At 38.6% G+C, this 26,830-nt stretch overlaps 2 protein-coding genes across 4 annotated transcripts in view; one reads left to right on the top strand and one right to left on the bottom strand.

Annotated features, from left to right (window-relative positions):
* The window catches only part of aPKC (protein kinase C iota type), a 499,255-nt gene that overhangs the window by 423,592 nt on the left and 48,833 nt on the right, over positions 1–26,830 (top strand). For all 3 annotated transcript variants that reach the window (XM_065225295.1, XM_065225296.1, XM_065225300.1), the window contains exons 5-11: positions 2,776–2,861; positions 3,772–3,930; positions 15,484–15,671; positions 15,732–15,938; positions 16,003–16,313; positions 16,372–16,472; positions 16,540–16,734. In XM_065225295.1, the coding sequence (XP_065081367.1) occupies positions 2,776–2,861; positions 3,772–3,930; positions 15,484–15,671; positions 15,732–15,938; positions 16,003–16,313; positions 16,372–16,472; positions 16,540–16,734 (1,247 nt within the window). The remainder of the gene's footprint in view (positions 1–2,775; positions 2,862–3,771; positions 3,931–15,483; positions 15,672–15,731; positions 15,939–16,002; positions 16,314–16,371; positions 16,473–16,539; positions 16,735–26,830) is intronic.
* Positions 1,276–26,485, bottom strand: LOC135704070 (uncharacterized). The gene is made up of 2 exons (XM_065225495.1): positions 26,323–26,485; positions 1,276–2,290 (listed from the first exon to the last, which is right to left on the bottom strand). The coding sequence occupies exon 2, from the start codon at positions 2,131–2,133 to the stop codon at positions 1,354–1,356; it is 780 nt and encodes a 259-aa protein (XP_065081567.1). The 5' UTR covers positions 2,134–2,290; positions 26,323–26,485; the 3' UTR covers positions 1,276–1,353.

Raw genomic sequence — 26,830 nt, 5'->3', positions numbered from 1 at the left:
AAAAATTTGAAATTTTCGCTCCACAATACTATATCCTGACTAACCTCTCAAAATTTAAACCCATTTGGTGAGAAACTGAGATGGCACAAACCATTTGAAGTTTGTATGGGAATTACTATGGAAAAACCAAGATTTTTGTTCATGTCCATTTTATAATTCACCATATCGGTCTTCTTCAAAAGCTTTCAATTGTACTTATAGGAAATTCCCAGCTATAACTTTGCTGAAGACCATTTTTTGATTAAATGCAAGGATCGAAAGTTATCAATGGTTCAATGCGCTGTTGTCTTATGATAATGCTCAATCAACTGCCCTGCAGGCAACATTGGTGTTTCTGGGGCGTTGAATAGGACACAAAAATCATGGCTACTATGTCACACTGCAAAATACAGTGTTGCCTACAGAGCAGCTGCTTGATCATGTCATAAGTTTACCAATCTCTTAAATAATTAATAACTGTTTCCTGTCTCGTTTTACATAGAAACGATCTTCAGAAAAGTTGTAGCTCAGAAAATTTTCTATAAGAATGGCTATCGAACTGTTTCGCAGCTCAATATGGAAAAAGACTAGAAGACAATGAACAAAAAGTTGAGATTTCCCATAGTAATTTACATGTAAACTTCAAATGGCTTGTGCGAAGTCTGTTTCTAACCAAATGAGTTGTAGCTTTGGGAGGCTAATCAGGACCCGATTTGAAACCATTTAAGCACTGTGGAGCGAAAAAGTCAAATTTTGCATCAGTCTAATGGGCACGTAAAGCTTAAGCTCTATACAAAACTAAAAAAAACATTATTATTATTATTATTTATCTTTATTAAGGAGGCTTTCAGCTGGTTCGCCTCAAAAAAAAAAAAAAAAACATTATGAAACAGTGGTTAAAGCTCTCCTGCTGATCTTTTTAATTTTGAGTTGATATAGAGTGTATCAAAGAACTTCACTCTAGGCATCGTAGCAACGAATAGACATCTACTATACTGACTCGTAAAGGGTGTCCACGATGAAATTGCCACACACAAAATTGATTCGCAAAATTCGAGTTTTCATCCGATTGCCATCAAATTTTCAGGGATTGAGAAATAACTATTAAACTTCATTTTACCATTTTACTCGTATTTTATTTACAGTCCATACGCAAATGCCCGCACCTTGGCCTTAACCCCGGCCATAAGATTCTGCACAACCTGTGAATCAACCGTTTTTTGCATGTAAACCCATACTTTCTTCAGTTCCTCGACTGTCTTCACTACCTTAGGTCGTTTAAGAAGGTGCTGCTTCATAATCGCCCAGTACTTCTCGATGGGGCGGAGCTCCGGAGTGTTGGGAGGGTTGAACATTTTCGGCACGAAATTGACCTTATTGTCCGTCCGCATACCACTTCAGCACGTCCTTGGAGTAGTGGCATGAGGCCAAATCCGGCCAGAAGATTGTTGGGACGTTGTGGGCCTTCAGGAGAGGAAGCAGCCGCTTCTGGAGGCACTCTTTTATGTACACCTGTCTGTTCATCGTGTCCTGGGTCACGAAAGGTGCACTCCGCTTCCCGCACGTGCAGATGGCTTGCCAAACCAGGAATTTCTTCGCAAATTTGGACATCTTCTGAGTGCGGAGATGCTCCGGAACGCTGAACTTATCCTTGGCCGTGAAAAACAGGTTGCCGGGGATCTGTTTGAAGTCGGCCTTCACATATGTTTCGTCGTCCATGATGCAGCATTCAACTTTCGTCAGCATGTTGAGGTACAACTTCCTGGCACGGGTTTTGGCGGACTTGTTCTGCTTCTCTTCGCGATTAGGGGCCTTTTGTACCTTGAACGTTCGAAGCCCAGCCTTAGTTTTGGCCTTCTGGACAAAACTTCGGCTTAGGTGCAGCTTCTTAGCCACATCCCTAACGGAGGCGTTCGGATTTCGGTTGAAGGCCCCAACTACGCGGTTGTGATTTTTGGTGTTGTACGGAATACTTTTTCCTTCACTTCTGGGCTTCCGATCGGTGGTCAACCGTTCCTCGAACCGCTTAATCACTCGCGACACCGTGGAATTCGCGATTCCCAACGTTTTAGAGATGGAACGATGCGAGAGATCCTTGTTCTCGTGATGAATGCGCACGATTTTATCACGCACGAGCTGTTCTTTCGACTCCATTTCCGCGAGTTTTGATCACAGGACTTTAAAACTTGCAGGATGTAAATAATGCACTATGAACTAAATCCACCCAAATTTTCATTAAATTCTACCCAACGGTTAAAAAGTTAGAGCAATTTCATAGTGTGGCAATTTCATCGTGGACACCCTTTACTACCTGCGAATGAGTAGTGGTCATAGTGTGGTCATAGTGGTCATCAGATTGGTCAATGCTTATGACAATGAAAACAATAAGTTTCTATTTTTCCTTCAGTGTCCATCTTCTAGCGCTTTTCCCCTACGTTTTACATATGTCAAATATGCCAAGTAACAATTTTGGTTTAATGAGGGTTCTGTAAACCATACTTTATACTTGTAGAATGCTCTAAAACCTCGTTAAAATTTGTTCAGTCCAAACGGGCTAAAATTTAATTATAAAATTTTAACGGAGTTAGTTTAATACCTTAAAGTATTAAACTAAATATTTATAACAATTCTCATTTCCCGAATAGAATAATCATTTATAATCTTTTTCTTTAACGAAAAATCCATAAAAGTTCTCGTTCGTTGGCTGCATGATCTTCCCTAAGAAATAACAACACTTCCGATAAGCAAAACATATCTAATGCCAATTTCCTTTTTTTCTCTCCCCCGCAATCGCAGGAAGCATCTACCGAAGAGGTGCCAGGAGATGGCGAAAGCTGTACCGAATAAATGGACACATATTCCAGGCGAAGCGATTCAATCGGGTAAGTTCAATAGAAAAAAAATACGGCTACGAGAATAAACAGACTCAAAATATGAGCAGCCTCTTCTTTCATAAATAACTAACCTGCAGGGCCGCTTAGGTCTGGCTGCTGCTGCTGCTGCTGTTGCTTCTTTGATCCGGTTAGATAAGAAGGCTGTTGTAATCAATTTTTAATCATTTCTGCCGAAAGCAGCTTGCGTGGGATTCCTCTCCGGGCAGAAGCTTTCAGCGCTCTCACCCTTTTTCAGAAGGAATATGGATTTTGATGAAGGTTGAAGGTCAAAGCAAATGAATGACAGAAGTCATTTTCCGGAATGGAGCTATTTTGGGAGTGGTGCTTCACTGAAAATAAATTTTTTTTGATTTTTCCCGCAACTATTTTTCCATTCCGATTGTTTAAGGGCTGCTCATATTTTGCGTGTCATTGTTACTATTTAAAGCTATAATTTTACGGGTGCGTTATATATTTTTATTTCTTTTCCATTGCATCTACTCTTTTTTTTACGCCATCTAAATTTCTTTTTTTTTTCGATATTCATATGAAACTAACTGATATCAAAATGTCAAAAAAATATTTAAAAAAATATGGTACCTACAAAAAAAAATCGGAAAAAGAAAGTTGTAAAAATGTACCGGTTGGGTGTACTTTTGCTACTGTTTTCAAATGTTCATTAAAAATTGCGTGTTTCATTATTTTTTTTTTTGTCTTATTTGACATATAGAATTGTTTTTTTTGTTTTGTTTCATCATCGATCGTGTTCATTTTTTTGAATAACTTTTTTTCATTACGTGACGATTTTTTTTTGTTCGTATGATCTTCGCTGATTGTAAACTATAATTATTGACATTAAATACTCACCGTGAAATGCATTCTAATTTCTCCACCTTTTTTCCCAACCCTCCCATTTCAGAAAGCCTTTTGCGCGTTCTGCCACGACCGCATCTGGGGCCTCGGTCGACAGGGCTTCAAGTGCATCCAGTGCAAGCTGTTGGTGCACAAAAAGTGCCACAAGCTTGGCAACAAACCGTGCAGCAACGAACATGTGGAACCGGTGTTCAAGGAGCGTGATGTAAGTAGCTACTCCCCCTTTTTTCGGGTGGTGGTTTGTTGAATCAATGTATATGTAAGCCAAGGGTTCAAGTGAGTGATTGGCTGAGACCGCGACAATGCGGAAGAAATGCCGAAGAATTTTGCGGAAATCGATGTTAGGTGTAATTGAATTCCACACCGAGCTGAAATTGTGACAAGTTCAATCTGTGTGTTTTTTTTTTCTCATTCGTTGATTTCCAAGCTGCGGTATGCAGTCTTCCCTAGCGTCTCTGATTGAGGTTCAAATGCCAAAACCCGTTTGGCACTGCTGAGTTGAAGTCGTTGCGAAGATTTCGCTTCGTTTTTCTTGTGAGACGGAAATTGAATTCAACGTTTTGCCTCATCCGCCTCGTCCTCCTCCTCCGAGGTGGTCTAACTTTTCTAGCGAAAGGAAGTAAAATTTAACTTTTTTATATTTGCTACTTTTCCGCCCCTGCAATGCCACAGACATCCCACCATCCGGACTGTTAGTACACGGGTTGAAAACGAGCGCAAGATTCATTTTTACCGCAGGGAAAAACAAATTGAAGCAATGAATGAGGTAGAAGTCGCCGGAATGGGTGCCGGCGCGAGAATTGGGGTGTTTTTTTCGAGAAATGTTTCGAACAGTTTTTTTTTAAATTAGATTACTTAACTGTTTCTACTGATGGTTCGATTTCTGTTCTTTTCTAAATGCCGGTGTAATTTTGTCATTATTTGATGTCTTGAGCATTTTTTTAATTATTTATTAGAGAGATTTTTAACCGGCTGCTTGTTCATCTCTTTGAGAAGTTCCACGCAAAATGACGAATAGATCAGACGCGAATTTCTTCAATAAGCATGAAACATTCCACAATTGTTTGTTTTTGGTGTTTGCGAAAATTCGGTCGTTCTGTAGCTTGCAAAACAATTCAAATTGGCGAAATATATATTTTTCAACAAATCATAAATCGAAAATTTCAATTCCAGTCAAAATGAAGCCTGAGGCAAAGTCTTAGGAAAATTAATTTAATTTCAGGAAAATATGTTGTAAAATAATGCTGAGTTAAAATATTAAAAAAAGATATAGGAATTTATTTTTTGTTACAATATTTTAAAACATTATTTTGGATTTTTAACCACAATTTACTTAAATTTTTTTATCGAGTATATTTTTTACTGAAAAGTAATTATTTTTACGACTACTTTGTCTCAGACGTCATTTCGATAGGAATTGACGTTTCCGAGTTATGATATGTCGCAAATTATCGAATACGCCTTTTTGATATTTTTGCAAGATTCAAAATGGCCTAGTTTAAGCTCAAACGTGAATGATTGACCATAACAAACAATCAAGCAAAGTTTTATGCAAATTGGAGAATATCGAGTCTGAAATGTATTTACTTTTCTTATTTGACCTGGAAATGCTCGTTTTTGAATTCAATTTTTTCGAATATGAATTTGAATTTCAGTATTGAGCAGTTCCAGGCCAATTAGCGAAATAATAAAAAATAATACCTCTCAGAACTCCTTAAACTAGGCCATTTTGGCTAACGCTTATTTTTCAAAATGGCGTGTTCGACTTTTTTCAATAAATCATAGCACGAAAACGGTTCATGCAATCGAAATGACATCTGAAACAAAGTTGTAGGAAACTGGTAGGATTTCATAAGGCTGAAGCAAAATTTGATATTTTCGCTCCACAGTGCCCACGATTCCAAATCGGGTTCTGGTTAGCCTCACAACATTTGAGCTCATTTTGGTAAGAAACAGACTTGGCACAAACCATTTGAAGTTTATATGGGAATTACTGTGGGAACCCAAGTAACAATTTCGGTTTTATCATAGTTTTATAAGACTTAGAATAGACTAGTAAACCATAATTAAACCTGAAATGTTACTTTGGAAAGCTAAACTTTCTAGCCTACTTCGTCCATTATGGTCTGATGAAAAGTTCTGTAGCTATTTTGATCGCTAGCTAATTTTCTAGGAGGCTGATCAGTACCCAATTTGACGCCGTTTGAGCACTGTGGAGCAAAAATTAAAAAATTTACATCTCTCTAAAGCAGCAGGCCTTGCTTTTTCAATTGTTGAATGAATGGCGATGAACATGTTTAAAGCAGCATTTTGTTTGTTTCTCATTCATGCTGGGCCGAAATTAATAATGATGAAGAAAATTGACTAGAATGATGCCATTGAATATCCAGAGACCACGCCCGACCCGACGTTGGGCAGCGCTGCTCTAAAACACACTAGCGCTGCGTATTAAAAAAACAAAATCGAACTAGTATGTCACCAGACCTTAGCAAATAAAATTGCTATGGTTATTTAGCTTATCCAAGTAACATTGCAAGTTTTATGGAGGTTTTAAAGCATTCTACAAGTCTAAATCATGGTCTACAGAACCCTTATAAAACCGAAATTTTCACTTGGGTAACGACGTTTTCCGGGTATTTTAAAACCATTTTTGGAATACTTCTATCATTTAGGTTTTAATTCGTTTATGGTATTTTTTTTATTAGGGTTGATCTTCTGAACTTTTTTTCTCAAACACAAAAAACTTCTAGTTGATCAGGCCCTCGAAATATGTAACGGAAGTTCACACGCACATAACACGAATTCTGAACAAATATGTCCACCACCCGAATAACATTGGCCTCGTGGTCGACTTTTCGGAAGACGATAGTTTTCAAATTATCAAGAATTTTGAGTTCTATCTCATACACACTAGCATCGCGTCGTGAGAGAGCTTCAAACTGATTTGACCTGTGACGGTAAAATAACAATAAGTTATACCTTTTTGGATTTTAAAAGCTCGTCAAGCATCAATGTTTTCCTCTACAAGTTTAGTTCATCCCAAAAAGAACCATTGTAGAAGCTTACTACTATGGTATTTTTGGCGCAATTCCTTCGAAATTTCCCTAAGAATTTCCTTGGAATCCTCCATAGAATTTATGTATTATTATTCTGAGGATTCGATTCCTTAGAAAATATCAAAAACTCTGCGCAGGAATGTGTAGACTCTAGTATGTATTGACTAGACTTGGCTAGACTAACCATTCCTCAGGTATACTCCTGAGTCTATTTCTTTGGAAATCATCCTCAGAGCACCCTTTTTTTACTAGTTCGTTTATTTGGAAGGCTCAATCGCGTTAGCCTTACGGAGCCGATAGTTCATTGTTCTTTGTTTGTAACAAAATTCACTTAATTCTATGTCTAGTAGGAGTTGGGCCGAATACTTGCGGCTTACCCGAGGTTAGAGAGGTACATTGTCGAAGGATTGGATCAGGGGAGGAGCTTGGGGGTAAGGTTTCGTTGGCTCATCAGAGCGTTGTCGCCAGTATGAACGGTAGTGCGGTTCTAGAATTCGATTTGCAGAAACACATAAACCGACTGCATATAGCAGATATCGCGAGTTCTCAACACGTCTCTGATAGGAACATAGGGTTGTCTTCCTTGGGCCTCAAGGGTATTCAAAAGTAGCTCTCTGGCGGCGTCATTATGCGTACATTGCCAAACTGCGTGATCGATGTCATCGCAACCGTTTCCACACCGACAGATGTTGCTGTCCACGAGGATTACTCTATTGAGATGAGCATCTAGCGAGTAGTGGTTGGACATAAGTCTACTCATGACGTGAATGAAGTCACGACTTTATGCCAAGCCTTTAAACCACGCTCTCGAAGATTGAATAATAACTGAATAATAATTGAATGTAACCACCAGGCTGCTCAGTCAGTTTTAAAGCTGCTTATAATTCTAATTGAATTTTCGCCAATTAATTATCATTAAATTTCATATGACATTCTTCTCACAACCTCCATTATCTCTGAATTATGTTGGAATTCTGATTGGAACTCCCTTATGATGTTTGCCAGAATGTTGTGGGGATTCTTCGCAACATTTCTCTTGAATCTATACTTTAATTCCTTCTCAATAATCCTAATCGTTCATTAGTTATTCTACTCAGAATTATATAGATTTTTTTAAATAGTGGAGCCTTGAACATTCTTCCAAGTTGCAGACTTTGAAAAGGCCTTCTTGGACAAATTGACATTTTAAGTCTTGTTGTAAATCCCATATTCAAAACAAAAATTTCTAAATTTTAGAAGATTTTTATAAATTTTAAAACTTTGTAGAGAAAAAAATCATAGCCTAATGCTCCTTACAAATGTCGAAGCCTCAGAATCTTCGTATTTTTAATCCCATTGGCGTGTTCCAACATTTTATTACTTCGGGATCTCCAGTAATTTTCCCTTTAACTCATATTTATAAAATCCCCCTCTCTTTAAGATTCGCTTTAACGACCCATTGAACTCAATAGTGGTCGGCTTAGCGACCATACAAATATTCCATGACTAAATTGCTCAGTAAGTGAAGTAATGAAACAGCAAAAAAGGTTATCTTCCATTTAATTCCACTTAATTAATTTTGGTATCCATGACAATTAATTAAGTGGAATTAAATGGAAGATAACCTTTTTTGCTGTTTTATTTAGCATTCCGCTAACAACCCAATTTCATTACTTCATTATGATGGCTACCAAGCCTTTGGGGATTTTCCTTATTAGAGAGTTGCATAGATTTGTCTCCTTTAGCTTACTTAAATCTTTGGTTTTTATTAGTTAGGTAGGTTCCGATTCAACACATTGTAGTTTCATAAAGGGTGTCCACGATGAAATTGCCACACTATGAAATTGCTCTAACTTTTTAACCGTTGGGTAGAATTTAATGAAAATTTGGGTGGATTTAGTTCATAGTGCATTATTTACATCCTGCAAGTTTTAAAGTCCTGTGATCAAAACTCGCGGAAATGAAGTCAAAAGAACAGCTCGTGCGTGATAAAATCTTGCGCATTCATCACGAGAACAAGGATCTCTCGCATCGTTCCATCGCTAAAACGTTGGGAATCGCGAATTCCACGGTGTCGCGAGTGATTAAGCGGTTCGAGGAACGGTTGACCACCGATCGGAAGCCCAGAAGTGAAGGAAAAAGTATTCCGTACAACACCAAAAATCACAACCGCGTAGTTGGGGCCTTCAACCGAAATCCGAACGCCTCCGTTAGGGATGTGGCTAAGAAGCTGCACCTAAGCCGAAGTTTTGTCCAGAAGGCCAAAACTAAGGCTGGGCTTCGAACGTTCAAGGTACAAAAGGCCCCTAATCGCGACGAGAAGCAGAACAAGTCCGCCAAAACCCGTGCCAGGAAGTTGTACCTCAACATGCTGACGAAAGTTGAATGCTGCATCATGGACGACGAAACATATGTGAAGGCCGACTTCAAACAGATCCCCGGCAACCTGGTTTTCACGGCCGAGGATAAGTTCAGCGTTCCGGAGCATGTCCGCACTCAGAAGATGTCCAAATTTGCGAAGAAATTCCTGGTTTGGCAAGCCATCTGCACGTGCGGGAAGCGGAGTGCACCTTTCGTGACCCAGGACACGATGAACGGACAGGTGTACATAAAAGAGTGCCTCCAGAAGCGGCTGCTTCCTCTCCTGAAGGCCCACAACGTCCCAACAATCTTCTGGCCGGATTTGGCCTCATGCCACTACTCCAAGGACGTGCTGAAGTGGTATGCGGACAAAAGTCAATTTCGTGCCGAAAATGTTCAACCCTCCCAACACTCCGGAGCTCCGCCCCATCGAGAAGTACTGGGCGATTATGAAGCAGCACCTTCTTAAACGACCTAAGGTAGTGAAGACAGTCGAGGAACTGAAGAAAGTATGGGTTTACATGCAAAAAACGGTTGATTCACAGGTTGTGCAGAATCTTATGGCCGGGGTTAAGGCCAAGGTGCGAGCATTAGCGTATGGACTGTAAATAAAATACGAGTAAAATGGTAAAATGAAGTTTAATAGTTATTTCTCAATCCCTGAAAATTTGATGGCAATCGGACGAAAACTCGAATTTTGCGAATCAATTTTGTGTGTGGCAATTTCATCGTGGACACCCTTTATTTATACCTATGATCTTGAATTTTTTACCTAGGGATGAGTACTTAAGGGGATTAGATTTTGATAAGTTCTTTAGTGGGAATGACACTGATGAAGACTGCACATTGTAGTCGAAATACGTATCTGTCATGGATACCACAATTAATTAAGTGGAATTAAATGGAAGATAACCTTTTTTGCTCAGTAAGTGCTGGGGCTTAGCAAACATAAAAAAGGTTTGGAGCTTGGACAAGTATTGATCGAAATCAAATTTTCTCATATCTAATTTGGCATTAAAATAATTTATATAGCTTCATTACAGCCGGAGATATTTGTATTTTAGTAAACAAACTTTTGTTAGGTACAATGTCATTGTTAGTTGTATCTATAAAACTATCCTACTGAGATTTTTTCTGGCTACATTTTTGGATTCAGTGCACGATTTTACGTGGGAAATGTCCATCAGCGTACAAAGTTCAAATATGCACACCAAAAAATTCTGAATTTTACTGGCGATGTAAACATCCATGCATGCAAACATTCGTACATGTAAACTTCCTTTTCACGTGAACTAGCAGCTTGCAAGAAATGTTGCAAACAAAAGTGGACAGTTGCATACAATATATGGAATATTGCATGACATGTCTCTTAAATTTACGCGATCTTTAATCTAAACTTGTATGATATATGACGCTCCATTTATGTGCATCATAGTAACGGAAATTTACACTACTTTTTTTAGCTGTGTGCTGTAAACTAGTGTTAGTAATGCATAAAGCAAATCAACCTCAATAAGTTAGCTGAACAAAAAACTGAACAAGACTTACTTAACACTCCTCTACAAATCAGCAATTCGCTATACATAATTTAATAGCGTGATAGAAGAAAAAAGGAATCTATTGCACACTATTGTTAAATGTCGTCAGTTTAACTCGTTGTATTTCCGGCATTTTAATTCTTTTAAATTCAAAGCCTATCCCTCTAATCCCAAGGAAAGGGAGCTCCAGTTAGAAGTGGACTGCGACTACGGCGAATACTTCCATGATTAAAAAAATAAAACTAGAAGGCTGAAAAAGGGTTGAAAAAATACTGTTATTTAATGCCTTAAAAAGCTTAAAAAATAGTATTACTGTTAAGCTTTCGATTGATTAAAATCACCAGATTTTGATTTTAAAAGCTGATCAAAGGTTAACGTGATCAATGTACAACAATTATTCAAACTATGGCTGAAATACAATCGTTGGAAGAAAAATCTACCAGGAAAATAATCTTGATTCTATCATTTTAATAAGTTTAAAAAGAACTTCAAATAGGTAATAATGTTAATCATCGGCTTGACTATCATTACCTTCAAACTAAAACATTCAAAATTTGCTGCAAGATGAACAAAATTTACTTTGGATTCGGTTGCTGGATTCGGCGACGATAACTACGTGCTTCGCAGAATCGCAGAATCAAGCGAAAATTTACAGCTGGGTATTTTTTTTTCCTTTGTTCGGGACCTAACACTACTGCGACCAGTAAATTGATCTATTGTAGTATATCCCGTGTCCTTAGTTTAGTGCATGTCGTATTACTCCATCACTATTGAGAAATGATGAAGTATTCGATTTTTTTTACAGTTGTCACTCTTGCATTTATCGCAAGGATCCGACTCTAATTGAAAGGTCCCGCTATTTATACCCTTCGGAGTGTTGAAACACCCTCCAAAGGCGCGCCCCTTTGTCAATCAAAATTGGATTCCTTAGCAACAAAATTAAGGTATGACACCGATAATGACCATGCATCAGAACCCTAGTCTTAACCACTTCAAACTAGGGAACAACGAATAGAAGATAAGGAATCACATAGATGAAGACAACTAACTCATTTTTTCCTTCTTTCAAGATCATCCTCGGTAGACAAAGCCGAGTCTTGTCACTACCAACAAGGCATAAAAAGTAACAAGGACTAAGATGTGTTCCTTGGATTACTGAAAAATCCTGTTCCCCTAGTCAGGAACTAGGGAACAACGAATAGAAGATTAGGAATCACATAGATGAAGACAACTAAACATTTTTTTTTCCTTGTTTAAAGATCATCCTCGGTAGACAAAGCCGAGTCTTGTCACTTTCAACAAGGCATAAAAAGTAATAAGGACTAAGATGTGTTCCTTGGATTACTGAAAAATCCTGTTCCTCTAGTTTGAAGTAGTCAGGACTAGGAATCGGTGGTAGATCTTACATCTTACAGCTGGGTATACCGTGTATAATTTCTGAGTCCTTTCCAATTCGCTTAGTAGAGTTGAAATGGGGATGAATCTAAGTCAAAAACTATGTTTCGCTGATTGTATAGCTTCAATCAGACCTTCAGTTCAGCCCTTAATATATAATGTTCGACTTTGCACTCGGCGAGAACTTTTTTCATATTATTTCAGTGTCTCGCCTGATTCGTTCTTCTGCTGTCAATTCTGAGTATATGTGCAATAAGCTTTTTGGTAGAATTAACACTTTTTCAACTAGTTATTTAGCTGTTGTTTTTTTTTGTTGTTTATTAATTTATTTGATAAGGCTCAACCGAATTAACTTTACAGAGCCGAGGATTCTTGGTCACTATACAATACATCTTAAAACTATAGTCAAAAGGTACAACACAATAAACACTTTATCTTCCGCTATCCAAAAAGCCTCCTCCATCAGAACTGGAGCCGCTTCCAGTAGTTTCATTGTATGGCAAATTGTTGTATGCCAACGAGGTTCAGAGCGCGTCCATTGCAGCAATGGACACAAAACGTGGTCAGCACTCACACACTCATCACGATACGGTTGCTTTCCAAAGTCGACGACGCATCGACCGAAAGAACTGCTGATGAAGAACAATGAGGAGGACCACACAATGGTTGCTGTCGAGAAAACAGACGATCGCGTAGCACACATCGAGAGTGGCCTGCTTTTGTCGACAGCCGAGTGAACACTCATTTAGCTGTTGTTATTTAGCTTAATTTTCGCATAATCCATTCACTTAAAAATTTCCAAAATGTTCTTTCTGCCAAAGCACAATGTTCTGCAATTGCTCTCACTGTGACTTCACTTTATATGTATTTTAAAGCTTTAAAATTGGCTTAACGGAACTATAATTTGAGGAACTTTTAATAAATTAAACAAAAATCTGTATAAATATATATACATATTCAAGAAATTTTGAAAGTTCTAATAGATTGCAGTTGCTTGTTAAATTTAAAAGACAAGCGTTGTTGTTAAAATCTTGAAACAATATCTGATTATAAAATCATTTTCAATGATGCGTTTATTTTTCCAGGCTCATTTTATAAAATCATGTTATGATCAAAATGAGTTGAGAGCACGCAAAAAGCTGATATGCGATAATCAATAAGTTTTAAATGCGAAGAAGATGAAGAATACTAATAAATTCGAGCACTAGAAAACTTTAAAGGGGAATATACTGCCCCGAAAATATTTTTTTCTAATAAAAAATCCAAGAAAATCTTTTTTTTTTTCCTTAGATTCATGAGAAAATTTAAATGTAACAATCTTTTTTCTTTCTCATCATGAAAAAATCGGACCCTCAGTAAAGTCGATAGGTCGAGATGTTTTGTGGTTTTTTAGTCCAACTTTATGTCACAATGACTTGCAACAAATGTTTTTGCACGTGAACTTTCTTTACAAAATTAGATTTTTTTTTTGATATTTCAATATTTTTAGAAAAGTCAAAATGTATTTTTTTGATAGGCATAATTTCCCATGGAAGCATAATTGTCCCATATTGTTATGAAATTCCAAAGTACATGGGACAATTCTGCGTCCACTGCCAGTCTAATAGAAACCGAAATGTGTAATAACAGTAAATTTTGCATTTACTTGGCACCTTAATGAATATTAATATAACTTATGGGAAGTGACACTTCCCGGAATGATACATTTTCCTAATTTTTTTTCCCATATTGATCTTTTCACTGGCGTTCCATTTATTCTTTATTATTTATTTTAAAATGTTCAAAGAAGGAAGCATTGAATACTTTTGAAAGAAATATTCCCTTGTTTATTGAAATATTCAAAAAAGGAAATATTCTTTATCATAATATTGGACTTGGTATATTCTTATAAAGGGTTTTCCGGAAAATTATATTGTTTTGATTAGAAATCAGTTTATTACCTTTTCAAATTAATTATGAGTTTTTTTTTTCAAAAAATATTTGTTACTGTTCTCAGTACAATTTTTCAAAGTACAGGTATACCTCGATATAACGTTACTGTCACTTTTGGCTTAAATCGTCGATATCTCACAAATAACAACTCAGTCATATAAATTGGCATGACCAATAGATGGAGGATTGTCTTATATATAAATGGTGTTATTATTTTGTTTGATTTAATGATTGTTAGCGAGAAATCAACGATGGAAGCCTAAAGTGACAGTTACGTTATATTGAGATATACCTGTATTATACCAAACGATTATTATGCCAAACGGGGTAAAGTCCTTCGTATGCTACGCTGTGATAAAACTGGAAATATTACATGGGTATAGAAATGGCGTTAAACATCAAATTTCGATTCCGTTCAGCACCTACAGTAAATGTACCAGTTATACCAGTTACCAGACTATACGTTCATATTATGGTGTGTTCTAATTATTTTTTTTCCTTGGTTTCTTTTCCGTCGATCTTGTTTACCGTGCTGAGCACCAATGCTACCGACGCCAGGGAGGCAGCTACCACACCTGGATTCTACCTATCGACCCATCTACTCATGAACCGGGGACCAACGGCTTTACTTCCCTTCCGAAGGAAGGCGTGATCAGAGATGTTATGCCTCAGAATATCCCAGCGGCGCCGACTGGGATTGAACCCAGGCCTGCTGGGGTGAGAGGCAATCACGCTTACCGCTACACCATCGGCGCCGCTAGTGTTCCAATTATGGCATATGGGATTTCCATTGGCCATAATTGGAACACACCATAAAATGAACGTATAGCTATAACTGGTACACCTACCCTATTTCCTTATTTGTTTTCTTATGTTTGACTTCCGACTCACTATTTTAAATGTTTAACCGTTTTTTTCTTCTGAATTGTGATTTCTATTTTCTGGTTCTCTCTAGTTTCTTCTTTTTAAAAAGTGATTTTTAAATCTTATGACATTTCTTTCCAAGGAAAAGTCCCCCATTGACTGTACCGTCTTGTTAAAAAATAACCATCGAAGCATCCTAGTTCTCCTGCACCTACTTCCCATCCGACGCTTCAGTCAACCTGAGTAATGCGTTCCACTTGGCTCGTTCGTTCGTTCGTTCGTCGAAGCTTAAATTTTTCAAATATTCATTCAATGTAACCATTTTTTCTCCCCGGATGGTGGTGACTTCCCGCTTGGGAAGCAAAGCGATTCCGGAAAGTAAAGTTCTTGCTTCCGGGTCTTTCTCTATCGGGTAAAATGTCTGCAAGACTGGGGACAGACAGACTGGGAAGCCACACCGAGCGGAGAGATCTTATCAGCTTAACGGGAAACGGGAAACTGCACCCGAAGAAAGAGAAATGATTTCATACTTCATTTGATACGATCTCGCACATACTGTTCCTACTTTCTTGCGATAGTTAATTTAGCAATTTCCTGCGTTCACTCATTTTGCCTTCTTTCTTCATTCCGCAGCATCAGGATCTGAACGACGAATCGAGCGCCGGTGATGTGATTCAACCTCCGCAGGATTATCCGTCCGAGTACATCCATGCGGATCCGTCGTGCGACCAGGTCCCGGTGGAGGCATCCGACAACGTGGAGGAACCGCTGGAACCGGGCACGCAGCGGCAGTACTCGCTCAACGATTTCGAACTGATCAGGTATTGAACACATTGCATTTGAATCAATGAGCTCCGATTAATTTCCGTTATCGTAATCAGGGTAATTGGCCGCGGTAGCTACGCCAAGGTGCTGATGGTCGAGCTCAAGAAGACCCGGCGGATCTACGCGATGAAGGTCATCAAGAAGGCCCTGGTCACGGACGATGAGGACATCGACTGGGTTCAAACGGAAAAGCACGTCTTCGAGACGGCTTCCAACCATCCGTTCCTGGTCGGTTTGCATTCGTGCTTCCAGACGCCCTCGAGGTAAACTTCCTTTCCTATAATGCTGAAACCCGATTCGATCAATCATACCCCCCGTCCTATACAGACTCTTCTTCGTAATCGAGTTCGTCCGCGGTGGTGATCTGATGTTCCACATGCAACGCCAGCGACGTCTTCCGGAGGAGCATGCACGGTTCTACGCGGCCGAAATCAGTTTGGCGCTGAACTTCCTGCACGAGAAGGGCATCATCTACCGAGATTTGAAGCTGGACAACGTGTTGCTGGATCACGAAGGTCACATCAAGCTGACCGATTACGGTATGTGCAAAGAGGGCATCCGCCCGGGCGATACTACGTCGACCTTCTGCGGTACGCCGAACTACATCGCACCGGAGATTCTTCGCGGGGAAGATTACGGTAAGTCACCACCCGGGGAATCAAAATGTCATGAATTAATGAGTGAGGTTTCCGTCAGGTTTCTCCGTGGATTGGTGGGCTCTGGGAGTCCTGCTGTACGAAATGCTGGCCGGACGCAGTCCGTTCGACATTGCTGGTGCTTCCGAAAATCCTGATCAGGTGAGCTCTTCCCGAAAATCGGAACAACCTCAGCTTACTTATCCCAATTACAATTCCCCCGCTACAGAACACCGAAGACTATCTGTTCCAAGTGATCCTGGAGAAGACAATCCGTATCCCGCGTTCGCTGAGCGTCAAGGCTGCCTCGGTGCTGAAAGGTTTCCTCAACAAGAACCCGGCCGACCGTCTCGGATGTAACCGGGAGTCGGCCTTCATGGACATTGTCAATCATCCGTTCTTCAAGAGCATCGACTGGGAGGCGGTAAGTTGATGTTTGCCCGTGGTTGTTCACCGCCACGCGTAGTTTACCATCCCATCAGAAATTCCATCCGATTGGAAAACGAGAGCAATCGCAAAAGTTTTATTTTTCCGCGGAAAATTCGTTACCTACCGCTGGGTAATCAACTGCATCCATTTTACGGCTTTTTCGTTTTTCCAAAGGACACATATTGGTCGATTTTATTATTTAATGAGGCTTAAATGACCCCATTGTAGGTTATTCACCGAATTCCCGTCCCCGGTATCCTGGCCTCCTCGCATCCCAGGGGAGTTATTATTTCGCAACCACAGCGCATTCGATCTCACATTGTCACGTTATTTTTCTGTTCTTCTCAATCATCGTAATTTCAACTGTAATTTTTCCATGTATGATTTCGTTGTTGTTGCTGTGGTTGAAACCGAATGCGATTATTAATTCATTACCAATCTGTGGTTGTCGGACGTCGTGTGGGATGTAAATTTTCTGTTTTCTGTGTGAATGGCTGGAGTGGGTGTGAGGAAAAATGTCCGATACAATTGAATCAACCAAAAAGTCCACGTTGAAGTTATTAATTTTGAATTTAATTGAGCTAATTATGGTACATCAATGTTGCATCAATTAACGTTGATTGAAGCAATGTTTCAGTTTGGAAATGATTTCTGCAATTGCTAACACAATTAAAATTCGCCATCTGGCAAATTTCATAATCTATGATTTATTAGGATGCATCAATACAATAACCTACTCATACAAGTCTTTCATTTGATTTGATCTAAATTTTTGCTTAAATCTATCCTTAGATTCAAAAGTTTTATGTTCATACGCGAAGTTTGCGATTTTCAGAGTTGGTTGGAAATGCTATCTAACATGAAGCTTTAGTGTGATGATTTATTAGCTAGAGAATGATCTTTGAAGAGGGTAGGTAGGGTCTAACGGAACTCCTACCTACCCTCTTCTAAGATCATTCTCTAGTTAATAAATTATCACACTCAAGCTTCATGTTAGATAGCATTTCCAACCAACTCTATCATTAGATAATAATATCGAATCATATGATTTTTTCAGTTTTTTATCAAATAATTTAGATTTGCCTTTAGCTGGACTCTATCTTAATTTTTGAGCATCTGCAAAACATGTCTGGTACATCTATATATGCAACTAGATTAATATCTGAAGTTCCTCCTTTTTTACATATTCTGCCCAAAATATACTTTATGCCCCGCTCCATTCATAAAAATGGCGGGAAATCCTGTCAGGGGCGGAGCTTAGAAAGTATTTTTGTGCAGAATATGTGAAAAAGGAGGGACTTCGAATGTTAATCTAAATGCATACATACAAGTACCAGACATGTTTTGCACTGCACTGTCCTCTTTGAACAATTACGGAAAACATATTATGCATATTTTGCGATAGATGTCACCGCAAACAACAGCAGTGACATCTGATGGAAAATGAATCCATAAGCTTGACAAATGGTTAATCGTTTTAACCGAAAAATTCCTTAATCTGACCGAAAATCAAACGCTGCTGGCTCCAGCATGATCTTGCTTCATACCAGCGAGATTTGACAAGTAATCTTTTTTCGAATCTCTACAGATATTCAGGACCTTCAGGAAAAAAAACAAAGAGATTAGAGCTCTTGCCAGACTGAACAGGCCTTTTATCAATTTGACACTTATAAGAATAAAATGATTTCTGCAGCCTCTCATCGCAGAACAACCGGCTCCAAACATAAATCGCACTCAAGCGCATATGCGCTCCCTTGGTTTCCCCCGCATTAGGATCAGCCTGAATCAGTGTGAACCGGGTGACCTTCTCGGAAAGGACAATTTAATTTGGTACTTGCCAGATAGTTCTCGCCTTACTCGGTGATTTGCGATGATTTATGCATGCTGCCTGGCCAACCAAGGCGGCAGCGGTTGACTGAAATCCCAGAACCTAACCATAAACATTTAATTAAATTGGATAATCGCAGACAATTTTGGGACCCTCCTTCTCGTGCGCGATCGTAAATTAATCTAATTATGGTACCATTTTACTGCGATTTCTAAGCATCATTATCGCCACCGTCGAGAATTAATTGGCTGCGGTGTAGATTTTCTAACGTTGAGCCTAAACTAATCACTTCCTCCAGCCACAGTGCCTGCCTATGATCGTCTCAACTAGTGCGAAAGTGACGAAGAAGACGACGGCAACCGACAGGATCTGGAAATGATTATGTTCATCATTTACCATCATCGTTATCATTATCTTAATTTTCAACGCGGCTGGTGGGTGGAGGCAGTGGGAGGCGTGACGTGCACTGGAATGTGTCGTGAAAAATGTGAAAGTGTCGCTGTGTTTGAGCTTGAAACTTCTCTTCCCACCGAGTAATGAGCCCATGCATCTTCAGCAATCGGATATCATCCGGAAGAATCGCTTTCCGCCGTTGTTTATAATGAAGTGTTCTGTTGGCGCTTAGTTTAACACTTTGAGTGGACAAACGGGAATGGAAGTCATTTTCAGTAATCTTCCAATTTGTGTTTGGATCAGTCATCTCCGATGTGTGAACAAATCTCGCACACGAATGATAGTGTGCTAGACAAAGCCTCGGACAGTATCGCTAAATAAAACTGGCGACCAGTTAATGACAGCCGCCAGTCCCCTCACTGACAATATGTTACCGGTGGTTTGACGATAAATTTAAAAAAATGCTGTTCAATTAACAATGCGCGAGAAAAAAAATTATTTCAATTGATCAATTATCGACAGACGCAAGAGAACGAAGGGAGTGTTTACTGTCACACACACGGAAGAACTACGAAAATTGTATACCCCAACCCAAGCTTAATTTCGATGTCCACCTCCGATGGACCTCGGAGACAAGGGTGATTGAGTGGTTTCCGCGTTGATTTTCATTTACACTTCCCCCAATCAGTGGAACGTACGAATGCCTACCCCCCCTTCCGGGTACAAAGCCAGACAATCTGGATGGGACACACCACCGTTGGTATCAGTTTTAATTTATTGGTGATTATTTTCAATTGAATAATAATAATAACGCGAAAAAGGACATAAATTTTGACTGTCCAGAATATTTTGGTCGGGAAATACCCGATCAATGTGGCAGAGGTAATGAGGTAAATGTTTAAACTTTAGCCAGCGGAAATTCCAGCTACTTGCAACCCACCAATATTCAAGACCAGTGCTGTAAATTCTCGAAATCAATTGAACATGTTTGATTAAAATGAGAAAAGCATTCGCTATCAAAGGGATCTCCTTCGAATGGGTGATATCAGTTTGCTTAGTCATTTGACGAAGGCATGGATCATTCTCATTTGAGAAACGCTTGATATTCTACACACAAACGGAGCTCTGTTTGACATTTCGGTGAGAAAGCTAAGCCAATTCGACACCAACCGGACTTCTACCAGGCCTCAACCAGTGATGGGCAAAACACCGGTACAGCACCGGTACGAATTTCTAAATCATAACCAATGTGCTGATCTGTTGTACCGAGTGTTTGGTGCTGCCGTCGGTTCGGTTTGGTAGTTGCAACCAACACCGCACCGTGTTCACCATTTCGCTGCACACGGTGCGGTTCTGATTTTCCAGTACCGGTGTTCGTGTTCACAAGGATGATGTTTTGAATTCAAGAACCGATCCGGTACTGTTGTGTGTTAATGTGCGTGGTGCGCATTATTCAGAATTGCCAGTGATGGCAGATAACTAAACAGAATTTGTATTTGATGAATAAAAATATGCAGTGTCAAGTCGAAATAGCGGTTTTTGAATACAGAAAACTGTGAATTCAAATGATATATTACGCAATGTGGGTATTTCCAGAATCGGGGTGACGTGGAGACCGGAAATCGTAGACCAACGCCATCTTGAAATGCAATATGGCGGCTTCCGGTTAAAAAAAAATGAAACACTGTCAAATACCTTTCAATATGGGTATTTCCGGAATCAGGGTGACGTCCTGAGACCGGAAATCAATGTTTGACGCCATCTTGAAACCCAAGATGGCGGCTTCCGGTTGCAGGAAAACTGGGAAATACTAGCAAATACCCTTTAATATGGGTATTCGGGATGACGTATAAAGACCGGATATCAATGTTAGACGCCATATTGAAATCCAATATGGCGGCTTCCGGTTGCAAAAAAACTGGGAAATACTGTCAAATGCCCTTCAATATGGTTTTTTTCGGAATCGGAATGAGGTATAGAGACTGGAAATGTATTTACGAAGCAATCCTGAAATCCAAGATGGCTGCTTCTGGTTGCAGAAAAAACTGGGAAATAATGTCAAATACCCTTCAGTATGGATATGTTTAGAATCGAACCGACGTAGAGACCGGAAATATAGAAAGTTGTATTTTTGGAATCGAAACGACGTACACACTTAGATTATTTCACCGAAATCTGTGAAATTTTACCGAAATCTCAACAGCTGAACGTTCGGTTAACAGTTCGGTGATTTTTTCGCATATTTCCTGTATTTTTTCACCGAATATCTGTGAAAAATTACAGGAAATCTGCGAAAAATCACCGAACTGTTTACCGAACGTTCAGACGTTGAAATTTCGGTAAGATTTCACAGATTTCGGTAAAATAATCTAAGTGTGTAGCGACCAAAAATATAAGGAAATACTGTCCAACACCCTTTGACATGGGTATTTTCGGAATTGGAGTGTCATATTGACTTAAAGTTCTCTACTTGTGGATATATTGTTAATTCAAGCTGAACATTACATTAGGTCCTAAGTTACATTGAAAGATTCTTTTCGTCGACTTTCTCTTTGTATCTCCACGGCCATATAAAGACATTCTCAGCTATTTTCAGCACACAGATCGATAAAAGAATCTTTTATCTAGCATCTAAAACGAAAAACATAACAAGAAACGATTATGTGCTCAAATTATTAACGAAAGAGAAAGTCGACGAAGAGAATCGATGAATTTTACTTAGGATCTAATACAATGTTCAGCTTGAACTGTCTTTATTAGTGATCAAAGATTAGTGGTCAAATATCCGTTGTCGTCGATCTTATCTCATTACTCTAGTTGAAAAGATTATCATTCAATTTTACAAAAACACACATTAGCCAGGTTTACGTCGGTTAGTCTCAATCCCTGTTTGCTAGTATTTCCCAGTTTTTCTTCAACCGGAAGCCGCCATCTTGGATTTCATAATGGCGTCTGACATTGATTTCCGGTCCCGATTCCAAAAATACTCATATTGAAGGGTATTTGACAGTATATCCCAGTTTTTCTATGACCGGAAGCCGCCATATTGGACTTTAATGGCGTCAGACATTGATTTCCGGTCTTTATAAGTCATACCGATTCCAAAAATACTCATTTTGAAGGGTATTTGACAGCATAACCCAGTTTTTCTATAACCGGAAGCCGCCATCTTGGATTTCAAAACGGCATCAGACATTGATTTCCAGTCTCTAGACATCACCCTGATTCCAAAAATACCCATATTAAAGGGTATTTTACAGTATATCCCAGTTTTTCTACAACCGGAAGCTGCCATCTTGGATTTCAAAATGGCGTCAGACATTGATTTCCAGTCTCTAGACATCACTCCGATTCCGAAAATACCCATATTGGATGGCATTTGCCAGTATTTCCCGGTTTACTACAACCTGAAGCCGCCGAATTTCAAGATGGTGTCTAACATTGATTTCCGGTTTACATACGTCATCTCGATTCCCAAAATACCCGTATTGAAGGAAATTTGACATTATTTCCCAGTTTTTCTATAACCGGATGCCGCCATATTGGATTTCAAGATAGCGTCAGGCATTGATATCCGTATATAACGTCATCCCAATTCCGAAAATACCCATATTTTTGCTAGTTTTTTTGCTAGTATTTCTCAGTTTTCCTTTAACCGGAAGCCGCTATCTTGGATATCAGAATGGCCTCTTACATTGATTTCCGGTCTCTAGACATCACCCTGATTCCGAAAATACCCATACTGAAGGGTATTTGAGAGCATTTCCCAGTTTTTCTGCAACCGGAAACTGCCATCTTGGATTTCAAGATGACATCGGTCATCTATTTCCGGAGTCTATACGACATCCCGATTCCAAAAATACCCGTATTGAAGGGTATTTGACAGTAATTCCCAGTTTTTCTGCAACCGGAAGCCGCCATCTTGGATTTCAATATGGCGTCTGACATTGATAACCGGTCTATAAACGTCATCCCGATTCCAAAAATACCCATATTGAAGGGTATTTGACAGTATTTCTCAGTTTATCTGCAACCGGAAGCCGCCATATTGGATTTCAAGAAGGTATCGGTATCGGAGCACTGTTATTTAATTCTTGCCAATGTTCTGAACCAAGAACGGTATACCCGGTTTTGGTTACATATAATTGAACCATGCACACGGTTCAGATCTCGTGAACCAAAACCAAAATTCTAGCACACCGGTTTTCGGTTTTCAAGCTGCGGTTCTGAACATCAACTCGAAAACCGGTAGTCGGTTTTGATTTAGAACACACTGGTACACGAAAACTCAACCGAACCAGAGTATGTAAACACGCTTACATAAACACAGGAGTATTTTTTTGAACACGAACCAGCACACGGTGCGCACCGGTTGGTTCAGTTGCCCATCACTGGCCTCAACCCGACATAAATTCAAAATTGACTCAACATCAACCCAATACTGGGTCGCCATCGATTCTTAAAAGGCCTTACATGTCTATTTTTCAATACTCCACTGCCATATATCACTTGATAGTGAGTGACTCAATTGACAGTGACCATGAGATTCGATTGAGAAAGTGGCTCTTCAAATGATGGGCGTGAGAGAATTCGTTTTCGCAAATTTGATTGAATGGTTGTATTGCTTCATCTTCAATCGAATGATATGAAAATTAACAGCACTGTTCAAAACATATATTGTAAGGCTAAAATAGCCTTAAAAAGGGAACCAGCTCCTTTTTAAATGCATAACGGCCTGAACAGTTTTCTACTGCCTACATTAGAGTGATGAAAAATTTGAAATTCGAAAACGATTCCAAATCGGATCCTGACTAACCTCTCAAAATTTGAACCCATTTGGTGAGAAACTGAAATGGCGCACAAACCATTTGAAGTTGGTATGGGAATTACTATGGTTAAACCAAGATTTTTGTTCATGTCCATCTAATAATTCACCATATCGGTCTGCTTCAAAAACTTTCAACTGCTCTTGTAGGAAATTTTCCCAGCTACAACTTTGCTGAAGACCACTTTTTGATTAAATGCAAGAATCGATAGTTATCAATGGTTCAATGCGCTGATGTCATATGATCATGCTCGATCAACTGCTCTGCAGGCAACATTGGTGTTTCTGGGGCGTTGAATAGGACACAAAAATCATGGCTACTATGTCACACTGCAAAATACAGTGTTGCCTACAGAGCAGCTGCTTGATCATGTCATAAGTTTACCAATCTCTTAAATAATTAATAACTTTTTCCTGTCTCGTTTTACATAAAAACGATCTTCAGCAAAGTTGTAGCTGAGAAAAATTTCTATATGAATGGTTATCGAACTGTTTCGCAGCTCAATATGGAAAAAGACTAGAAGGCAATGAACAAAAAGTTGAGATTTCCCATAGTAATTTACATGTAAACTTCAAATGGCTTGTACAAAGTCTGTTTCTAACCAAATGAGTTGTAACTTTGGGAAGCTAATCAGGACCCGATTTGAAACCATTTAAGCACTGTGGAGCGAAAAAGTCAAATTTTGCATCAGTCTAGCCTACATCTTGAAATATTTTCTCAATCAACGTCTCAAAATCTAATGAAGTTGTGTTAATTCTGGTTCTTGAATTTCTGTGTACGGAATCTTGAAAATTGTTCACTGTTTGAAAGTAATAAATTATTTCTTTAAATCTTACCTCATTTGCAAATGTCTCAAGGATTTCCTTAGGAGTGCTCCGAAATGTCTTCAAAGTTACTTTTAATTTCACGATTCCCCTTACAGGGCTGGTATACCGAGCAAAGTCTAGCATCAACATGACAGCAAGTTGAAATCAAGTTTTGATATCAACATCAAACTGAAATCCTAATTTGATTTCAGTTTATGCAATTGATAAATTCGTTTTCATTTTGCTGTACATTTGCTCTTTAAAAATAAGTTGTTGCGGGTTTGTTTTCATTGCCTTAGCAAAACATCAAATTGATTACTTGTTTTCTTATCAACAGGAAAAATTTATATCAAATTGAGTTTTCAGTTTGCTCTCACTGATAGCAGAAATAGTTTTCAATGTGATGTCACAGGAAGATTTTTTTGCTCTCAATTTTGATATTTTAACCGTTAAAACGACCAAAACGACAGCAACCTGAGCAATCATTATCAGCGAAATCACAACATCAAATTTAGATTTCAATTTGATCTCAGACTTTGCTCGGGTAGCTAGTCACTTTTTAGTGACTTGGTCACTTTTTTCAAGCCAGTCACTAAAAAGTTGCTTTGATCTAAGGCAAAGTCACTAAAGTCACTTTTTCTTGTAATAAGTCACTATTTTAAACTTTTTTAAACGTAAATTTATTTAAAGATTGATCACTCTTCTGAATAGGCCTACATTTTGTTCTATTTTTTTTAACAATTCGAAGTTGACGACCTTGTTTTTTAACGTTTAATCGTTCTTCTCTATCTACAGGGTGTCCACTCATTTGGCTAAATAAAGTTCGCTGAGTTTTCCAGGTTTTTCCAAAACTTAAGCGGATAATTTCCAGGTTTATAATAAGAATGTTATTTATGAAATGCTTTAAAAAATATTTTTAACGCAAACATTTTTGAGACATGACAATCAGTTTTAAAGAAACAGCTTTACTATCAAATCCGTTAAATGTTGAAGTTGAACAATTACTTCATTTTAGTAAGTCTAAGATCACAACTTTTTTAATGTATTGACGTTTCGTACTAACAGAAATGTGGAAACTTTAATGATGTTCTATTGATCTCAGAAAAGTTAGATCTAGAAATCTTTGGGGAATTCCAGAGATCTTAAGGGGAAGTCTCCTATAAGCGTGAGGTTAGATAAATTCAGGATAGTTCCATGATGAGCTGAAATAAAACCAAGAACCCATAAGATGTTCCGAAAGATTCACTACGAAAAAAGGCGAGAACGGTTAGCAAGCACCGTCATTTTCAAGAAATTCCAGAGAACTTCTAAGAAATTTAAATATTTTTAGATTGTTTCATTATATTCAGTGATGTTCCAAGTACTTCGAGGACGATCAGAAACAGGGCTGGTAGCGAGTCACTTTATAGTGACTTAGTCACTTTTTTCAAACCAGTCACTAAAAAGTCCCTTTTTTTCCAGGTCAAGTCATTAAAGTCACTTTTCCTTGTAATAAGCCACTATTTCAAACTTTTTTAAACGTGAATTTATTTCAAGATTGATCATTCTTCTGGATAGGGCCAACATTTTGTTCTATTTTTGAACAATTCGAAGTTGACGACCTGGTATAGAGTTTTTTTTTGCGTTTAATCGTTCTTCTCTATCTACAGGGTGCACAGCAAAAAAATAATTTTGATATCACATCAAAGTTGATGCACTTCAATCGTGTCAAAAATATGGTGTAATATTACTTGCCAAAAAGGACAAAATTATCATTAATACAGTGCATGAACTAACATTACGCTGCTTTTACTGCATTTGTTTATTTTTGTGGCCATAAAAATTACATGAGATTTTCGACATGATCGAAGTGCTTCCTCTTGGATGTAATATTAAAATTAATTTTTTGCTGTGTATCCACAATAAAGTTCCCTGAGTTTTTCAGGTTTTTCCATTACTTTGGCAGATAATTTCCAGGTTTATAATAAGAGTGTTATTTATTATGAAATGCGTTAAATATATATTTTTAACGCAAACGTTTTTAAGACAATCAGTTTTAAACAAACGTGTCGTACTAACAAAAATGTGGAAACTTTAATGAAATTCTATCGATCTCACACGAACCAGCCAACGCCACTATGGGCAAAAATGGGTCCAAAATTACCCAAAATTCAATATCTCAACAGCACGCTGAATTCCGGCCATGAAAAACGACTTTTCCGAAGAGAAATCGTCCGGGGAATCAATTGCACGTAGTCC

The sequence above is a fragment of the Ochlerotatus camptorhynchus genome, unplaced genomic scaffold, assembly GCF_037179485.1.
Source record: "Ochlerotatus camptorhynchus isolate MF236.1 unplaced genomic scaffold, CSIRO-AGI_Acam_v1.1 ptg000021l, whole genome shotgun sequence".
NCBI classification, from domain to species: Eukaryota; Metazoa; Arthropoda; class Insecta; order Diptera; family Culicidae; genus Ochlerotatus; species Ochlerotatus camptorhynchus.
Note: the sequence above shows the minus strand (reverse complement) of the source record. Positions and strands in the feature narration are given on the sequence as shown.

Coding starts and splice junctions, on each gene's coding strand:
- LOC135704070 (XM_065225495.1), bottom strand. CDS start 2,133: ATGGAGTCGAAAGAACAGCTCGTGCGTGATAAAATCGTGCGCATTCAT.